The 19,920-nt window shown below is 40.3% G+C and overlaps 1 protein-coding gene across 2 annotated transcripts in view; it reads right to left on the minus strand.

Moving 5' to 3' along the window:
- ano2b (anoctamin 2b) overlaps positions 1–19,920 on the minus strand; it is a 74,306-nt gene that overhangs the window by 36,827 nt on the left and 17,559 nt on the right. The window contains exons 4-14 of one of the 2 annotated variants that reach the window (XM_084345375.1): positions 19,749–19,900; positions 18,350–18,404; positions 18,198–18,249; positions 14,558–14,613; positions 13,400–13,447; positions 12,525–12,589; positions 10,860–10,994; positions 8,713–8,873; positions 7,762–7,844; positions 7,407–7,493; positions 5,012–5,095 (exon numbers count right to left, since the gene is read on the minus strand). In XM_084345375.1, the coding sequence (XP_084201501.1) occupies positions 5,012–5,095; positions 7,407–7,493; positions 7,762–7,844; positions 8,713–8,873; positions 10,860–10,994; positions 12,525–12,589; positions 13,400–13,447; positions 14,558–14,613; positions 18,198–18,249; positions 18,350–18,404; positions 19,749–19,900 (978 nt within the window). The remainder of the gene's footprint in view (positions 1–5,011; positions 5,096–7,406; positions 7,494–7,761; positions 7,845–8,712; positions 8,874–10,859; positions 10,995–12,524; positions 12,590–13,399; positions 13,448–14,557; positions 14,614–18,197; positions 18,250–18,349; positions 18,405–19,748; positions 19,901–19,920) is intronic. The other variant, XM_084345376.1, reaches the window with a different exon arrangement.

Below are 19,920 nucleotides of genomic sequence, written 5' to 3' on the forward strand. Positions count from 1 at the left end.
GTTTTGAGACAGTGACATTTTTGTAGTGTCACTTTAGCTTGGCTGGAGGTGTCAGAATGTTATCATGATGAGATAAATTCATTTCATAAAAAAATTTTAAAGTTTAAGATATATCAAGATAAAGTGGTGAATAAATGTCTTGTTATATTATGACAAGAATTCCTGTAAAACAACAATTTCTTTTTGCTGAAAAAACATTACAAAATTGTGTCTAACTGGCATCTTTACTCACCGGGATGCCGACCCATTTCATTTCCTCAACAGAGCGGTAGGAGTTCACACTCTTTCTGACATTTTCTGTTCCTGAGGGCCTCAGAGCATTTCAAAACATGCAGTAACAATTCAATTTACCTGCCACATCTGTCTTTTTCTATCTGCTCCGGCCAGCCCCAGTGGACTGGTCTCAACAGACCGCGGAAGGCGGACCTCACATCAGATAGCACTAACCCAAATGGGAAACTAACTACTATAGAATATGCAGCTTGTTCCAAGAACCCAAACTATTAATTTATTCATATTAAAGGTCATACCGATAATATTTGAATGTAGATAATATATAATATATTTTCTACATTACATCTACAATTCTGATGGTTGGATCCAGCTTCTATCAAGTGTGAGTCAACAGTGTAACCCTGTTGGTGTTACGTGGTATACAGCAGCATCAAGAGTCTTGGTAGTTGCCAGTTTGTGGAAAAAATCGTAAAAATAGCTGAGGTCTACAGCAACAACTGTCATTTAAAATGTATTGGGCCATTTTTTAAATAACGTGGGAGTGGCCAGTGGTTGCAGAGCTCTGGTTGAGGGTTTCAAGCATATTATCAAAAACGATTCCATTTGTACGGGGCGGGCACAATAATAGCTGTTATCCTACTCCATTCTGTCAAACATATAGATTTGATTTGCTACAAAAATCAGCGCACAAACAACTATGACCATGTCATTCCCGTCACATGTCTCGTGGGTGATGTTGTAATGTGCGACCCCCTGTCTCTGATCAGTGTGGTGTGTAAACCACAACTGCAAGGCTGCTGATTGCAATTTCCAACTTCTAACCTCCAAGTGGCTCCAAGTCCCAAACCTAACTGACTGTAACATCTATTGGTTGCTGCCATTTTTGTGTGATGTCAGACAGCTTCTCCCTCATGAAGTCCCGAGTTTACAAGGAGGAATTCCGACTTCGAGTGGCGTTCTATTGCAGTTTTTCTAGGGTTTTTTTAGCTCAGAGTTGTCTGGAACGCAGCAAAAATGACCACTCAGACTTGGAACTGTGTGTTTAGCAGAAGCATCTCTGGTGAGCCGGACTTACAGCTGCCAAGCGATTAATAGCTTGGAGATGGAAAGCTCCACATTCTGTCAATAAACAAAAGTAGCATCTCGACTTTATAGACTAAACAAGCATAGAACTTTGACATTTTACATTGGAAACATGCCATTACTAAATAAAATCCTTATAATAATATAACTTTTCATCTGCTTTATTTGTGATCCATCAACTTGTAACCCCATTCATATTTTATCATGTTTAAATACCATTAAAACATTGATTACAAAAAAAAATCATCCTGTATTTAAAATCCTGTTTTACCTCTGTGGGCATGTCTCACATTATTAACAGTGACAGCTCCTAATTTAAGAAATGATTTGAAAAGTCCTGACAGAGGACTGTCTGTCACTGAGGACCAGACCAGGCTTCAGCGCATAAATAAAACAGAAGGTAAGAAAAAAACGTAATGAGGAACAGTGTGTCCGTCATATTATGTGGAGACCTTTAAAGCGCCAAATGAACATTATATGGTTTGTATACTGAGTAGTCATGAATAAATAAAGGGACGTCTATTGAGTAACTGCACATTAAAGGTGCACTATGTAGTTTAGGGAAGGAAATTCTGATCAGAAGAGAAAGATCTTCATTGACTGTTTTTTTTAAACAGACAAACTCTCTTTGTTGTCATGACCAGAAAAATAAACAAACTGAACTTAAAGGACAACACAATTTCATACTGTTTAACTTTGTTTATATGTGGCGGACCCTGCCACCTTTCTAGCTTCAAACAGTGTTCTGGAGACCTTATTTTCCTCTGAGAACAGCTTGTTTATTCACTTATGGTTTGTATTATTACCTCATTTATATTGTAAATATTAAAATTCTCTCCAAAATTACATATTGCCCCTTTAACGTTGTTTGGTATATTGTAGAATATCTTGTATTAAAAGGTGCAGCACACACTAATAAAGAAAAACACACACATAACAACTCCAGTCATAATTTAGAGAGATAGTAGATGATAGATCCTACAGCACATTTCACAGTCTCAGGTACAGGATGAAATGGTCTAAGTGTGTGTGTGTGTGTGTGTGTGTGAGAGAGAGAGGGAGAGAGAGAGAGATTTCTGTGTCGCCATAGTGACGTTCACTAATCTTACCCCTGGCTTCCTGCCCAGCATGCCTCACTCCCACTCAGCTGCCCTCCCTCTGTCTCTCTCCATCTCTACGCCTCCAAGTCTCTCTCTGTTTATTTAAATGTCTCTCTCATGTCTTTTTCCCTTTGTGTCTTTTCATGTCTTGCGCTCATTGTCTTTTTTAATTCAGTCCCACAGACAATTGGTTTGAAGTCGCTGCCAAATGCTTTGTATTTCTGCCAAAGAAGCAGGTGAAGAAATATAGTAGCTACTGTTCAAAACAGCACTCGGACGTTTTTTCAGAGCAGTCATGTTGACTTGTCAGTGCAGGAAAAGCACAGGTATAACTAATGACATCAATTTATGACAACCGTTTTATTTCGATGTAACAGCGAGCCAGCACTTAACTTTACTGTCTGAAACACTCAGCCCTTAAGTCATTCATTTCTACCAAGGGTGTAAATCTGTGACAGAAGGTAACAAAATAGTTTCATTTTTAAAAATCACTCGGTAATGTTCTGAAGCAGCTGGGAACTGTAGTTTTTAGCAAACGTCACTCAAACATTAGCAAGCGTTAAATTGCTGGGGACTATTTTCAGCCGTGGATTAATACGCTTTCGGCTATTAGAGAGTCACAGGCTGAAAATAAACTGCAGTGTGTTCAGTGTGTGTGTTCATGGTAATCAGTGCAACAGTGTGGCTCATTCACGTGTTTTGTTTTGTTTTTTATCATCATTTTTTTTTTACAATTTTAAACGTACAACAAGGAACTTTTAACTGGGTATGAAACTTTTTAATTTAATACTGATGCTTCTTTATTACGCACGAAATGAAACAAGACCATCAGCGAGAGACACAACGCGCTGGTGCTCACACTGCTTTTGACCACAGGGGCCGCCAGAATCGACATAAAATGTAAGTTCCTTGTCGCTTTAAAGGAGCAATGTGTAAGAGATGAGCAGAAATTTAGCTTGAACTTACATTATTACAGTGTGAAGAAACGACAGTGATGATTGCGGAGATGTGCGCTGAAGTTGGCGTGCTAACCAGCTAGTCCTGCTCCCTCCTGTCTCCTAATACCACTTTGTACCAGAGAGAGGAGACAGTCTGATAGCCCCCGTAGTTTCAGCTAGCAGATATTTGCCAGCTGTTAATATAATAATATACAATAAACAAACGAAATAAACTCACATAATATCAAAAAATTAAATACTCTTCCTTACTAAACAGAAAAATACAACGTATACCTCCTGAATTCAAGTTTCTCTCTTTTACTGAACTAAGACGAGCTTAATTGCCTAGTTATCAAAACTAACTTAATTAAAACTCCACATTAAACTAAATTAAACTCACCAACACGGTCTTGATTTGTCTTTCCACAATCAGCTCTGATTTGGTCGGAAATTGGTCAACTCACAGAGTGAGATGAGAAATTATGCCACTGGCTCCACGGCTAACTTAGCCATGAGCCAATTAGCCAATGTTAGCCAGCCACAGCCAGGGCTAGCTAACAAAGAGGAGCAACTGGTGGTGATATGCTGCCTCCTATGTTTTTGGAGCTCTGGCCATGTTCTAATTGCACCTTTTATATAGAGCTCTGTGGCACTTTTAGTAGTTGGATCAAGTCATTGTTGGTTCTGGTCTTTTCAAGGGATTTGATATCAACAACAAAAATATATATCCGGCTTTATCATTTAATATAAATAATGCACTGTCTATTCTCTGTCACACTTTAGCCATGTGTTAGTGTATTAGTGGGTCATACACACACACACACACACACACACACACACACACACACACACACACACACACACACACACACACACACCTGCACACTACCCAGAGAGTGATAAACCCTCATTAGCAGACTGTTAGCTGTCCATCAGTTCCTCCTTTAACATGTCATTAACTACCAGCAGGGCCTAAAAAAGCTCAGCAGCTGACTGGTTACTTGACCTCAGTGAAAGTACAGGCTTCTCAGACTCAATTCTTTGCGAGTTTGTGCGCGAGACACAGTTCCTCTGTTTTCATTGATACCAACTCTATTTTTCCAAAGGAACAGGTGTCTGCCTCCTCTTCTGCTGAAGTTAAGTGCATTCTGTTCCCTCGCTGCTGGCAAACGAACGGAACGTTTTTGCACAAATGAGGCAAACTAAAAAAACAAAGCTCCATCTGTGATCATTCACAGGAAATATTTAGAATTTTGGAAGCAAAAATACTTAACAACATTGATAACCTGCACCTCCACGAGGTGAGAAATGTGGGTAGTGATATGCAAGGCAATCTTGCTTTTAGTCCAACTTGAAAAGATTACTCTGTTTGTTGCAGTGACCATCACATATCTGGATTAACATAAAGAAAACTGCACAGAAATGACACAAACAAAAAATACCTGAGGAGTTGAGACTGTAGAAGCCAGAGGATGGGACAGGAAGAGAAGAACAGATAGACTGCAGCCTGCAGGAGAGGAAAAGGAGGAGAGGAACGTGAGGAGGAAAAGGAAGAGAGGAAGTGAAAGAGGGAAAGGAAGATGAGGGGAGGAGAAAAGGAGGAAGGCGAGGGGAGAGGAAAGGAAAGGAGAGAAGGGAGGGGAGGGGAGAGGTTACCGGTATTCCTGCAGCCATGGCAGACAGCAGCTTTTGTCTCCATCTGTCCTTCCCTGTCACTGTCCCGTCCTCCTGCTTCTCTGGCTGCAAGACAGAGGGACGGGGTACAGACAGACAGACACACACACACACACACACACACACACACACACACACACACACACACACACAGACACACAGAAACAACATTCATGCACAAATGTACTAAAACGTTATTGCAATTCTGCTGTTTTCTGCACACTGTACAGACCCTCTCATGTCTTTATTATGAATATGGTAATTTATCCGTTCTTTGCAGCAGCCTGTTCAAACTAATATCCAGTTTATCAGACTGTGAATGCCAATCTCAAAGTCTCTGTTCATATAGCAGGCAAATCAGATATGTTCCTCTAATCGGATCTGAAAGACCGACTGTCCACACTGTTATTTGTAAGTGATCAAGATCGGATTTTTGTGTCAACACATCACCAACATATCTGCATGTGTTGCTTTGGTAACAATGTAGGCGTCAGTCACAGCGTAACCTTGTGACGCGGCTTTCTAACACAGAAGCATGAGAATTGGAGATCCATCATCTCGTCTCAGAGCAGCGCAAGTCCACGGACCGCTCTATGTGTTGTCTTCCAGCATGGATTCTGCTCAGCTGCTCGGAGGCACTTCCGTGACACTGGATTTGACATTTGTCGTCATTGTGTCTCGTCTTGCAAGTGACACAAAAGACAGAGCAAAATAGACTTTGAAATCCGAAATGACAGGTCAGAGCGTCGGAGCCAGGCGCATCTGGGTCATTCACTGCCTAATCACCCACAATTCCGAACTTTTCTCAGTTCATGTCATAGATTTTCTCAATAAAAATAAAAACGAGTCTTGTTGAAACTTCTATTAAATTCATGGGACCTTGTACAATCCTACAGCTTTACTCCAAAGTTATGAATTTTTTAAAGTTTGGCCCTTGGAGCTAAATTTCAGCATTTTTGTGACTCTTTATGTGTAGCCTATTCTCAGCCTCGCCAATCATTTATTTTTCATAACAACAGTTATTCAATACATTGGAACATTTTGAGTGGCCCTAAAGCACAAATTCTAACTTCCTGTGGTCCAGAGGTGTCCACCAAGGTTAACCTCGTGCACCACTGTTGTTTTAATAGCTTTATAGTTGTTGGCTATTGCTATTCACTCTAACAGCACCATTACTGGTATCACATCTTTTGGTTAAGGCGAACATAAATTCTCCCTTTACGCTGATGATCTCCTAGCTTTCCTATCTGACCCATAAACTCACTTCTCTCCCTTCTACAGTGTTTTCAATTGTACAGTTCTGCTTCATATTGAAGGTATGACTTTTGGTACTTTCATAAAATGTAAACACATTGAGATTTGTGATAAATAATCATCAGTAATGTGGATATAATGACTAAGTCGGTAAAGAAAAGTGTTAAAACAAGTCTGGATAGTTCAGAACATTACATCACTTTACTGTAATGCAGCCTTTAAAACAAGGAAAAACACACTTATGCCATGTCACTATACAACAATATCCAAAATCCAAGACAATGTATAGTCTCATATCACCATGTTATCAACATGGCCCAGCCTCAGTACCTCACAAGTTATATACGTTCCTTTGGTGTAATAGCTGACATCGAGACAAAGAACTATCCAACATAAAGCCAATCATTGTCGATGATTCTCAGTGGCTGATGCTATGGTATAATTGGATAATTAACCATTTCTATTCCTTCTGGTGGGACTATGTTGTGCCTCTTCTTCTTCTTCCTGACACACAACCACTAGATGGTGTAAGTTGACACACCCTACAACTCAAGAAAAGACAAATCACATCCTTCAGGTTTCCTACATTCTCCCCTGGGTCAGGTCTTTGAGATGGCGTGCCCGGGATCCTGTACCATGTGAAGTAGTTCCTGCCTCACTCCGAACGTGGCAGGAAGCCATCTGCTGCAAAGTGTATGTGGGCCAACGGGACTCTATGTGATTGACCCCATTTACAGACAGAATCTAGATCGTTCCCAATCATTAAATTATCACAGTAACGTCGTCCCGCACGCCTTGGAAAACCAAACCATCAGGATCCGTCTGGATAAACAGGAACCATCTGATTCCAAGTGTGAAGACTGAGCCAAGAGCTTCACGCTCAGATGATTGAACTGTCTGTCTCCTCACAGAAAGCACAAACTGCACAGAAAGGTGTTTTTAAGTGGAGATTTGAAACAACTGAACGAGATGTACTGTATAATGCCTTTCAAGACAGCCAAGTCCAGCTAAAAGAAAATAATTCATACAATGTTCATATTTCATAATGCAGACATTCATGATTTATAGGAAATGTGGTCCTACGCACTTACTGAAAAAGACAGACGTTTCTTATCTTCCCTACCTCATTCTTTTTCTTCTTTTTCTTATTCTTCTGCTTCCTCTGTCTCTTCTGAAGGAGGATCGTCTCGTATTTTGGCCTGGGATGTTCCTGAGAGAGAAACAGGATAAAGATTTTCATTTCATTTCAGTCCAGTCTTGAATTCATATTGAACGATTCTGAAGCAGACAGTTTGTTCAATTCCAATGTTTGGTGTCAATACAGGTAATTTCTTTTTAACATACTGCAGTTGCCAGGCACTGATGTTGTAACTGTGTGTTTAAATGGATCCACACATGACTATTTGAGTATTAGTGTCTGCATATGTGAGTTTCCTTGTGTGCACGTATGAGTGTGTGTGCATTTATACTGTAGTTACCTCGTCCTCCTCGATGCCGGTCAGATCCCAGCTGAAGCTCAAACTGATCTGACGGCGCTTCCAGTGCTCCAGGAAAAGAACCGCTACACAAACACAAACAATTTTAATCAATTTGATGAAAGTCTTGTAGCTTCCCATAAGTGAAAGCCCAGAAAACAATCTAGGGAGTAGACCTTTTTTTTTTGATTGCATAACTGTTTCCAGGGTCAAAAACATCCTTCCAGCTTGTGTTTTTTTACCAATTTTCGCTGAAAAATATCCACTTTTGTAAAAGGAGGAATTATTTAAACTGATTTCCAGTTTCATTTCTTTTTGTCTGCAGAAATCAAAAAGCATCTTGGTGCTTTAGGTATTTCGGGAAGAAGAGAAAAATGGGACAAAACGCAAAAAAGCAGCTGATTATGCGTCAGAACATTAAAAAAAACAATGAAATGTTTTTTGAACAATTTTTGTTCATCAGATTTCTTTTTTTAATGTATTTTCAGCATTTGTTATCCTTTAAGGATTGGTAATTAAACAATTTTTAGATTCAGAAATCAATGTATTGATTATAACATGTCAGGAATTCAGATGAGGCCGATTCTCTTTGCCTCAGGTGTTGTCAAGACAGATTAGCTGACAGTCATTGTCATGTAAAACATAATTGGGTCATTGCCCTGCTGAAGGCATGATTAATACCTGTCATGAGGTCTGCATCTGTTGTCCAATAAATAAGGTAAGACAACCTGAAAGTCTACAGGGAACACTATGGGTCTTCTCTCCATGCCACATGTATTGAAGAGATCTGATTCATTACACCGAGCCTGCAACTCTCAAACTTCAAAAAGTAAAATTTCCTTTACAAATGTGTGCTGTGTCAGCCTGGAAGTCATAAGATAGCTACAAGCAACTTCATACACATGTTCTCATTCACATACACACATACGCACTGAAACACACAGGTAACCTCACCCCACAGAGACATGAAGATGGCGAAGAAGACGGTTGCAGGGTTGTCGAAGAGGTGCGAGGCTCTGGCGGTGCCGCAGGCCGTGCTGAGGCGCCAGAAGTCACAGGCTCCGTCACACAGAGGACACATGGTGAAATTGAGACTCTCGTCACACATCTCCTGACTGAGGGGGAGACATTAAGACATAAGTGACAGAACAACTACATGTGACAATATTTGTACAACAACCTAAAAAGGTATTGGATTGAGTCCCAGTGAAAAAGACCCAGAGATCCTTGTGCCTGTTATCAGAACCCACACAAGGCTGGCCAGCTAAAAAGGTCCAGTGATTGGACCCTCGCCAAATGTATTATAGTATTATAGTATATAGATGTATATGAAGTGAAAAGGTATGGTCTAATATTACATTATTATTTGGGTCTAAAGCCATTGCCAGCCCCCTAATATATGTGCAGGTTCTAGCGTTAAGGTTGGGCACTGTTCACATTTGAACCTATACCCACACGGTACTGGTTCCTGGAATCTGGTACTGTTGCCCAATGGTACCTTTTATCTGTACTTTACTTTCTTCCTAATAACAAAACTGTCAAACTAAATGCACAGCAAACGCATGTTGGTAAGGAATTTCAGATAGCACTAGCAAAAATGCCAAGCTAACATCAGCAAAGACAGTGAAAAAAGCCAAAGTATCTCCAACAACGACTTCTCCAACTAGCTAATTAATTATATAAAGATGTTGATTAGGAAGTTGATGCCTTGTCGTTCATGTAGGAGGGTTCAACTCTCTGTGAACGAGTGCAGCGCTGGAAGCAGGTGTGCTAACGTTAGCTGTGGCTGCTGCAGGGGACCTGGCTTTCAGGCTATCAAACAATTCTACACTTTTAATATGAAACAGTTACTTATCAATTAAATATATCTAATTTTAAAATAAAGTATCATGTTGATATATTAAAATTAGCACTTCTGTCTGTGGACACTACAATTTGGAAGAGCTTTTATTTTATTTATTTATTTTTTTACATAAAAGCATGTCCCAATTGTAAAGTCCACAGAAAGAAGTTCAGATTGCAATATATCGATTCAAATGATGCAATGATTATCTCAAAATTAAATACATTTCATCAATGACTAATATTTCTATATTAAAGTAACATTGCATTTTGTTTCTATGACTTGGTATTTTACTTTCAAATTAAATATATTAACCAATGAGCTACAGTTTTATATCAAAAGTTACACTGTATTTGATTCCATGACATTGAGTTTCATTTAAAAAAGTAAATATTATTAATTAATTAATTAATTAATTAATTATTAATATTTAATTGATCACCGTTAGATTTCAATTAATTTTTTATAACATCCACCCCTCATATGAATCTGTTCTCTATAGTACCAATGTAACTCAGTCAGTACTCTTAAAGGTTTGGTACCCAACCCTACCTGGCATAGCAAGGACATTTATGGTCATGTGGTTGAATAATTGCAGGGCATTTAGTATTTAACAGGGTATATAATGAAGTAACTATAAATAAAATGTAATGGTGAGTATTTTGTTTCAAAATGAAATTCTTATTGCTACAGTATGTTGGGATGAACACTAGCAGCTGTGCCACAGAAAATTCTTCCCTATTTGCCCCCTTATGGACGGCCCTGTGTGTTACATTTAAGCATTAGAAATGAATGGACTTTTAACACATAACTACAATACAAGCTTCTCTGCTTTGACCCTATTCATAGTCAGTGTAGGCTGAATTATCAGCCTTTTGCTTCATGACACACTCACATACACACACACACACACACACACACACACACACACACACACGCTGCCGGCTGTACCTTCTGTGTTCCTCCCACACAACCCTGACTAAAGCCAGATACAGTAGGTATCTGGGCAATCCCTGTCTAGTGTGTGTAAGGGCATGTGTGCATACATATTAAATGTGGCAGGAGGACATTTTCTGCATCCTTCTGTCGTGTTTAATCTGACATCCTGTCATTTTTATCACTTAGCATCTTCAAAGATAAAATCAGGAAGAATGTCACATTTGGTCGTCCATATTTTCCACCGTCATTCAGCTTAAAGTGAGATTTCACTGGGATTTGTTTTCTTCCACAGATGAAGCTGCAGTGCATTTTTCAGTACCTGGGTATATTAGTATCCACTGTCGCCACCCCGTAGCCAAACACAATAATCCCCACGATGGAGGCTGGAACCAGCAGCTGAGTGTAAACACCGAGCCATGCGAAGTACAGGCCGATCTTCTCCCCAAAGTACTTTCTGTAGAGTCAAAAGGGCAGGGATTAGGAGGTGAGAGTGACAGTGGAGTACACAGTGTTGGCAAAGCAGACTGTGCAGCATTAAGGAGCACGCAACGCAGGAGTGAGAGTCCTAATGCCGTGTTAAAAATAAGTTTACCACAGTTTAATTTGGGACTTTCATTCATTTTGCTGAGCTGTTTCGATGCTTGGATTTGTGTACGACTGATAAACCTGATCCCCAAACATGGACTTAACTCAGACCTTAAATTGCCTTCTTGTTTCAAAATGTGTTTATCTGAATATTAAATATCCATTACACAATGTGAAATACAAGTTGAAGTTAGGAGGAAGAAAACAGTCATGGGTATGAGTTATTTAACACTCAGCTTATCTGGTTTATCAAGACTGTGTGGGTGTGGTTTGATCAGATGTGATTGACAGTGATCTGGCAACATTACAAAACAACCCCACATATTACAGCACATGCTGATTTAAATTTAGTAAGATCCTCATTGGTGCACAGAAGTATGTAACATTATGTTTTTGCAGACAAAAACAAATAAATTCATTAAATCTCTCTTTTAAAAGACTATAAACTTCAGCAGAATGTTTTGTGTTCATGTAGGACCAAGTCCTGACTGAGAAATTGCGTTTTCATGGCCTTTAACAGCCACCTGCTGCTAACTGCAGCTGCTGTTGGCTACTGTAGCAAGCACGGTTAACCATGCAGCTAGCGGTCGTATTAGCTGACTCTGCCAGGACTAGTAGCACGGATCACCCCTACAAAGTGGCTAGGGGCTACTTGGTTAGCATGCTAACTTCAACAGATATCTCTGTAACACAATACAGAGACGTCTTTGGCGTCATGTCAAAACTGTTATTTCTTTATTCTGTTGATCATTTTATTCCATTTTTTTAATCTTCCAATTAACAAGGAATTATTAATTATTAAACATGCAAATATTCATATGTAAACCAAAATACATTGGTCATCATAGCCTTAGCCAAAGAGGGAGCGAGAGCATCCCCGGAGAGAGAGTTCCCTTTTAAAAAGACAATAACTTTGGGAGATAACTGCTTAATGTGGCTAACTCAGACCGCTGACGCTTCATATTAACTTCAGATGAACATTAGAATTGATTTGTAGTGGATTTTGTCTTACAATGGAGTCTAAAAAGGGATCACTTCACGACCAGTATGGAGAACAAATATGTTAACTGTGACATGTTGTACATACTGTAGGGGCATGTGAATATTGTAACACAATTGACTTGAAAACAAATCAAATCTGAAAATATTCCACGTGTGCTCATGGAGTTGGCAGTTGAAATCAGTGTAGATTTCAAAGGTAAAACCCTGTCTAATAACAGAGTCTCTTAGTGAACTACAATAACCACAATGCACTGCAACTCCTGAATATTTGCATGTCTTTTGCTAGTCAGATGTAAGATAGCTATGACAGTTATCCTGAGATGCAAATTAGATGCAACAGAAACATTTAGTCCTGAAGAAATGTGAGTTACTGACTGACTGATGATGTTCATGTTACCTGACAAGGTCAATGGGCTGGTACTTGTAAAAGGCTGAGTATCTGGCCCACTCCTCATGCAGAACCTGACAACAGACAGAGACAGAGAGAGTGTGGGTGTATGCTGTCGTGTCCGTTTACCAGCTGTGGCAAGCTGAAAATCAACAAGGACTCCTCAGAGATAGAGCTGATCTGGAGACGAGAATAAGCGGAATGCTTGAGTTACACCTGAGTGGTTGAACAATATCCCAAAGTCAAGAGAAACACAGATCAAGTATGAGGGAGATAATATTATGAAGCCTCTTGATGCTGAAAGAATATCATCTCATCACAGTGGATTATCCGCTTCAACAGCTCTTAACATAATTCCCACGATGATGCTTGAATAAAGAAGAAACTTTGAGCTTAGACTTTGACCAGAGTTCATAGTCTGCTGTTGTTTTCCACTCTGCAGTTTTTGTTTTTCTCCCCGTCTTTTGAAATTCATGACATTCAGACAATGATTGTTGTCTGTCTGCTTCGAGAGCATCTCTGTCTGAGAAATATTTACTGAACTTAAACTCCAATCTGTGACAGTGTTAGACAGATGGGATGGAGGAACAATCTCCGAAAAGAAAGAGGGAGAAAAGATAGACACAGATGAAACCATTGTTTGGTGGAGGCCGACTTGCTTTTCAGCTGCTGGAAGTTTACAAGGTGCATACTTTTAGGTACTAGACATCTTTGTCTTATTGCATACTAAAAGGAAATCACACTAGCAAGGTCAACCTCTGAAGTGCTGGAGCAGCGGTTATCCACAGAAAAAGACCTTTTGTAGCTTTTCATTAGACAAAAAGGTGGAGAGAGGGAAGAGAATCAGAGGAAGAGGAAGAGAAAGGCGAGAGGAGTGGGTCTACCTGTCGGTCGTTCCTCTCCTCCAGGTCTCCGATAACCTTGTAGTCACCCTGAGGAGTGAGAAGAGACGGTGAAAACACAAGTGCACACAGGCATGGAAACACAGAAACCTGTCCTTAACTCACTCATGCAACAAGACATGCTCTAAAGGCACGTTTCCATCCCAGGACTTTTTCCCAGGGAATCTTTGGAGGAACTCAGTGCAGTTCCACCTCAGGGACAAGGGTCTAAATTAAATTTCTGGGACATTATTTGACCCCCAAAAAGTCCCTGCTCAGGGGGTAGTACTTTCTAAAAGTACAAGAAATTTGGGGTGGGGCTTGCAGCGCTGAACATTTCTGATTGGTCGAGTAGATGCAGCGTTTTATTTGATCCACCGTTTTTCAAAAATTGCACTGTTTTTTTGTTCATTATGCTTCAACACATCAACATGGAATTACAGAAGAAAGCATACAGCAGAGGGACCGATTGTGTAGTCACACACAGAGGCGCCCCCAGAAGTTTTTTGGGGTGGGGCAGAAGGAGTCACCAAAAATCTTGGGGTGGCCACCAAAAGGTGCGTCAGCAGACTCATCTTCGTGGACTGAAGGAACCTTTTAGTTCCTTGAAAATTAGTTCCTAGGATTCAAAAGTTCTGGGTACTTTGGGTTGCTTATGAAACACAAATTGACAAAATGTTCTCAATATAATAAAAAATGTCAACAAAAGATCACTCAACATTAAAAACGCTCATGTAGGCAGCACATTTTCATGCACACTTACATTTTGTCACATTGCTCCTTTATTCTATTGGGAAATCAACCTGCAGAGACTTAAAACCTGCTTCAGGCATATGTCATAATGGTGTATGTCACTGATGATACGTTATCATATCGTGTTGAGAGCAGGGATTTTTCTGAGAACACTCCTCGTAGATCAGCTACTGACTGAGGATATATGTCAGCTGTTAAAAATTAAAATCCATTCTTAATTCCATTCTTATTTCTGGTCACACAGCTACTGTACAAGAACAAATGCCACACTACCCACTAGCACATGCAGTGCAAAAAATATAATAGAACTAGATCCAACAAAGCATCGAGTGTGATTCCCACTCTCTGCAAATTGAATATTGTAGTGAAACAAATTGAAACCAACGGGCGTCTAGTGGGAACACTTACATCGTGGAGAGGGAAGGCAGAGTCATACACGCCTTTAGCTATCAATGTGCTGATGCCTGGAAAAGAGAGAGAGAGGATGGGAGACATTAGACAAACCCAAAGGAGTATTTGGATGACATCACTCTTTAATATACCTTTTATGTAAATCATTTGAACCTTTATTCGTCTTGAGACTTTGAGGCTTGGGCTGAACATTGAGTTTTAAACCAGAAATCCAAGCAGCTGGTGAAGTAATAGTTCGGTCAGTGGCGTTAAGGAGTGAGTTTACACCAAATGTAACCAAGATGTGCCGTGAAATAAAGTGGTAGCCGTTGTTAAAGACCCCCTTCTGTTATACATCTTACTGCACACTGCTCAGTGGTTTCGATTTTTTACGGATTCTTGGAAATGACATTCGTCTTCTCTCTGCTTTAGATTTACATTGTGATCGAGGACACTCAAGGACACCACAGCAGCACGGTTTTAAACTTGGATCTCACCATTACGCCCCAACCTTCCCTAACTTAACTGAAAAAAACTGAAACTGAAGGGTTTTTTCCCTGTATTCCCAGTGGAGGCTTAGATTCAACCACCATGTATTAAAAATTAGCCGTATCTGCAATTTAATCTAGTTTTTCAGTGTCAGGCAGACTGGGATTGGGTTACGTTGGTACGCTTTTAGTCTTTGGAAAATGTCTTTTGGGAAGTGATGACCTGACCTGTGGATGTCAGGGCTGACACATCAGATGACTTGGCACACGCAGCTGGCTCTATCATCAAAGTAATTAATCAATTAATTATTGTTGTCTCAAAGGGGACTGGGAACTATGCAGTGATTAGCTGTGCTATTAATGAATCCCACGACCAACGCTCGCACACACACACACACACACATACAAACCCACAAATGCTCACTGAACCGGCTAGAAACAACCACAACTCCCAGAGGCCCCTGCTTCAATCTCAGCCTGACCCAGGAAGTTATGACCCACTTGTAGAGGAGATGTAGGAGGGCAGCAGAGGCGCATGGAGTGGGCTCTGCATGTGCATGTGTGACATAATTCAACCACCAATAATGAGGAGGAAAGAGAAAATGGAGGTTAAAGGGATGCAACTCTATTTTCGCTCCCCTTGTTGCCCTGCAGCACCATCAGTACCCGCTGGCTGAGACCTTCTGCTGTGATGGGGACGCCAAGCAGACATATGGTGGAACACTGCAAATGAAACCGGTGTCAGCTCGTTTCTATATGGGACTGATGGGCCTCATGAATGCATAGGCAGCTGTTATCTGCATGTCATTAAAATCTACAGATATGTAACCATTCAGGCAAGACCCATTTTAACCTAAATGGACGAGTGTGCTCAATTGATGCATTTGTCTCTTATGGACACAATCATGTCATGTATTGTATGTATGTACTGTATGTATAGTGTCTTTTTGTAGCTGTTGTTTCCATCTCGATAGACAATTTTGCTTACAAAAGTCTTCAACAACTGAAACTGCTGATGGGGTAAGCTCGGGCTTTTAATCTCTAAGGCCTTGTTCAGACGACTAGCCCAAATCTGTTTTTTGGCATAGACAGGTTGTATCTAGTTTTATGGTTGTATCCAGATTGATTTTAGTTGGGACATCAAAATAACACATACAAATTGGATCCAAGACAGATTTAAAGGTTACCTTGCAAGGCAACTGGAGGCACAAGATCCATCTTGCCAGGTCTCACGCTATGCTCTTGTGGCCGAAAACAGAGTGGTTGAACCAATCAGCATCGTTTGAAGAACTTGTTGACTGTTAAACCACAAACAGGATTTTCCATGGCGACACGCTGTAATCCTCTTTCTTAGAGCGATTGGTATGGCACATAATTCATTCAGGAAAATCTGGGTTAGCGACTTTACCATTGATTAGCCTTGTGCATCAGTTATCATCATACTTTGTTACTTTCGCTACTTCTGTCAAGCACCAGAAGTATCACCCATAATCGTTTCCCCAGAGACCACCCCAGGAAACATGTGGATAGCATCAGATAGTATATTACACTGTAAGAAGGGGATCTCGACTGACTTTGTTAAGAGTTTGATTCATCAGCTGGGTCCGCTGGTGGTAGCGCTCTCTTACTGTCGTCCAATCACCTGCCAAGTATCTTTAGGGGAGTTCTTACCCTTTACCAAACAGTTTCTGGCCGTGTCTGGTAACAAACCATCCAGCGTGTCAGGTTGTTTTGAAGGTGGTTTGAAAAGCAATTCCAAGCACATTTCTGCAGATGTCTCTCACTCTGGTTGCTGGCCACTACAATCAGATTCAAGTTCAAAGTTGTGGAAGTGGGCAGAGTCCATGCTGCTACACAGCGACCTGACAGTGGGGTTGTCTGGAGGGCAAACGATGGATCTCCATTTGTTGTGCTTCTGCGTTGGACAGCCATGTCAACAGCATACTTAGTCATTCATGTCTACCTCATTGCCACAGCAACCCATGCAAATCTGACCTCATGACTTGCAAATAACAGTCCAGACAGTCTGTCTTTAGGTTGTGATCTGACAGACATACCTGATTTGTTTGCGGTCTGAACAAAGCCTTATCGCATTGGGCGTATGCAGCTGAGGCAACTTTCTAGGAACAGCCTGGTGACGTACAAAGTGTTGCTAAAAAGCCCAAACAATGCCCAAACAAATTACGGTTAAAAAGGTGTCTGTCTCATGCAATTATCCAATCATTGCACTCCTTCTTTGTGTCTACTGCACTCCACTTCACCTCCCCACTGAACTCCCAGCGGGCATATCAATATCACCTCCCACCTTACCTGCAGTCTATCAAACAGTCCAGTTGGATTTGAGAGTTTCAGCACAACCTCGTAATGCAGCTGACAGCCAACTTTACCCTGCAGTGTCACAGCCAAAGATGTTACACAAGCGCTCCACTGCACCTGCTTTTCTTTCTTAATCTGCACCTTGAAGTGACCATACGCATGCTTTTTACTGTCCCACAGCAGGAAATAACGACAATATGTCTGCAGGTGGCTCATAAAGATGATGTCCATTCTTGGTGACTTAACTGTTACCCAACTCATTGCTGGGATTTTAGTTTTCCTGCCATTTTGGACACCTTTTGAACTGGTGGAGGATAGTGGCTCAGTATGAATGACTGGCCAGTTTCACAACATGTCCACTACAAAGGCTCATAAAAACTTTGTATTAATCCACAACAAGCAGCTGCCAAACCAGTTTTGTGACTCATGACCTCTTCAGTAGATTATTCTCAGATCTCTGTTCTCTTTTGGGAATAATCCCAAAATTAGACTGTTTATTAGCAATTACAGACCATCGTACTTCAAGGGAAAGGGAAGAGTAAGTAGAAAAGGATTTCAGATTGTGTTCCTGCAATTCTTGCTGCTTGCCAACAGAGGAGGGTAAAGCCATCGATTTTTTTTGTGCACCATTTTCATCTAGGACCAACATAATGGAAAAATCATTAACGTTTGTCAGACGCTTATGCCTGCAGCAAGCATATTAGATCTACAGTGGGTCCATCTGATATCATTCATTTAATCACTAACCAGGTGTCAAAGTGTACATGTCAGCGTGAAGAATGTATAAGGCTAAAAAAGAGGTGCATGTGTTCGCACACATCCTGTTTTACGCATGGACTGTTTTTTCACCTCACCTATGGTTTGACAGGTTCGTACACACACCGTCCGTCTCAGGATCTCATATACCTGAGAAAGATGAAGAAACATTAAACCAGAGATACAAGCTTATCTTGGACAAACATGCTAAATAAAGGACAAACAGATTCAAATGTGAAGGAAAACTTACTATCCTGCCCCTTGTCGCGTTGTCAAAGAACGTGTCTTTAGATGTGATGTTGTACCTGAAAGAAACAGAAACAATGGATATAAAAACTGTATGCATATTAAAGCGTGCATTTTCTGTGTTTACATCTTTACATTATTGTATTTAGATAGATCACATGCAAATATACAGAACGTTTTAATGTAAGTACCAGCTTAATTAGAATCCTATTGGTTAAGTCAACCTTCTTAATGGATCAGAACACAAAAATCCTCAGTGTTTGTCGAGGAGATCATTGGATCCGATCATTTATACTCATACTTATGTAAGAGTTTATCTTAAAACATGAAGGATATTCCTTGAAGCTCTATGCTAACACTTAAATACATTATTTAAACAATAATAAATATATGATAAATTCATATAAAGAGTTATCGGATCTTATTTTTTCAAATTATATTGGTTGGCTACTTTCAATCAGTATCACTTCATGCACAAGGTTGGAATAGCCACTTATGTTAGGGTTAGCACCTTAGTGCAGACTACACAAGTAACAATCAACCAGGGACATTTCATTTTGTTCTTATCACTTAGTACATGTTCAACAAAGGTTGAGGGCAATCTCCCCAAATCCTGTATTTCTTTGAAGTGAGCCTTTGTGACCTTTGCTAAGTAGCAGGTCTATGACCATAAGACAACAACATGGACAATGTTTAATGCTAAACTGTAGTGCATCATTAGCATGTGGTGTCATAATGAGTCATAAAGTCAGTAAAATGACACAATAGTGTCAGTTACAGAACAATCTATCTCATGCTTGCTAACATTAGCTAACATTAGCCACCTAACCTACTGGTACCAGTCCAAGTAATCACTAGAGGCATTAAACTGAACAGTGTGTTTTTTTGTTTAAAGTGGCTCGGTGGAACTTCTGTGTTGTGCTGGAAGCAAGTTTATGTTAGCAGACTCTGACATTTCTGAACTTAACGTTAGCTACTGATGCTCCCTGTAAGCAAGAGCGAAGAGAGGCGCTGAGATGAGAACCTTCATAAAGTCACATCCTTTGGACTGCCGTGGAAAATCTGACCCAAGTCCTTCTCAAAGAAATCCACAGTCCAGCAGCATTAAACAGCTTAAAAAAATCATCCACAGGCTTGTATAGGCAACCGAGAGAGACAGGGAAGGTCTCATTTTATTAGGTCATGTTGCAAACAGCTCACACCAGGCCAGTAAAAAGTGAGTAATACATGTAAATCGCTACAACTTGTTAGAGACCCTTAAAATTAAAGGAAACTTTATTTAAAATTTGGCTATGCTGTTTATCTGTGAAAAAAACACAGCTCCCTGATTTATAACTAGTGTGTGTGTGTGTGTGTGTGTGTGTGTGTGTGTGTGTGTGTGTGTGTGTGTGTATTTGTCTTACAAGTGGATTTTGTCCCTGGAGAAGCAGTGTGAGAGAAACTTGGTGCGTTCATGGTCCTGATGTTGGACTTTGGGCTGGAAAGGCTGGTTCATTTTCCTCCACACGGTGCTCATACTGGACCCGAAACCACTTTCCTCTTTAAGTTCATAACTCTGCTGAAACACAAAATACA

This window comes from Pagrus pagrus, assembly GCF_965226575.1.
Source record: "Pagrus pagrus genome assembly, chromosome: 23".
Classification (NCBI taxonomy): Eukaryota; Metazoa; Chordata; class Actinopteri; order Spariformes; family Sparidae; genus Pagrus; species Pagrus pagrus.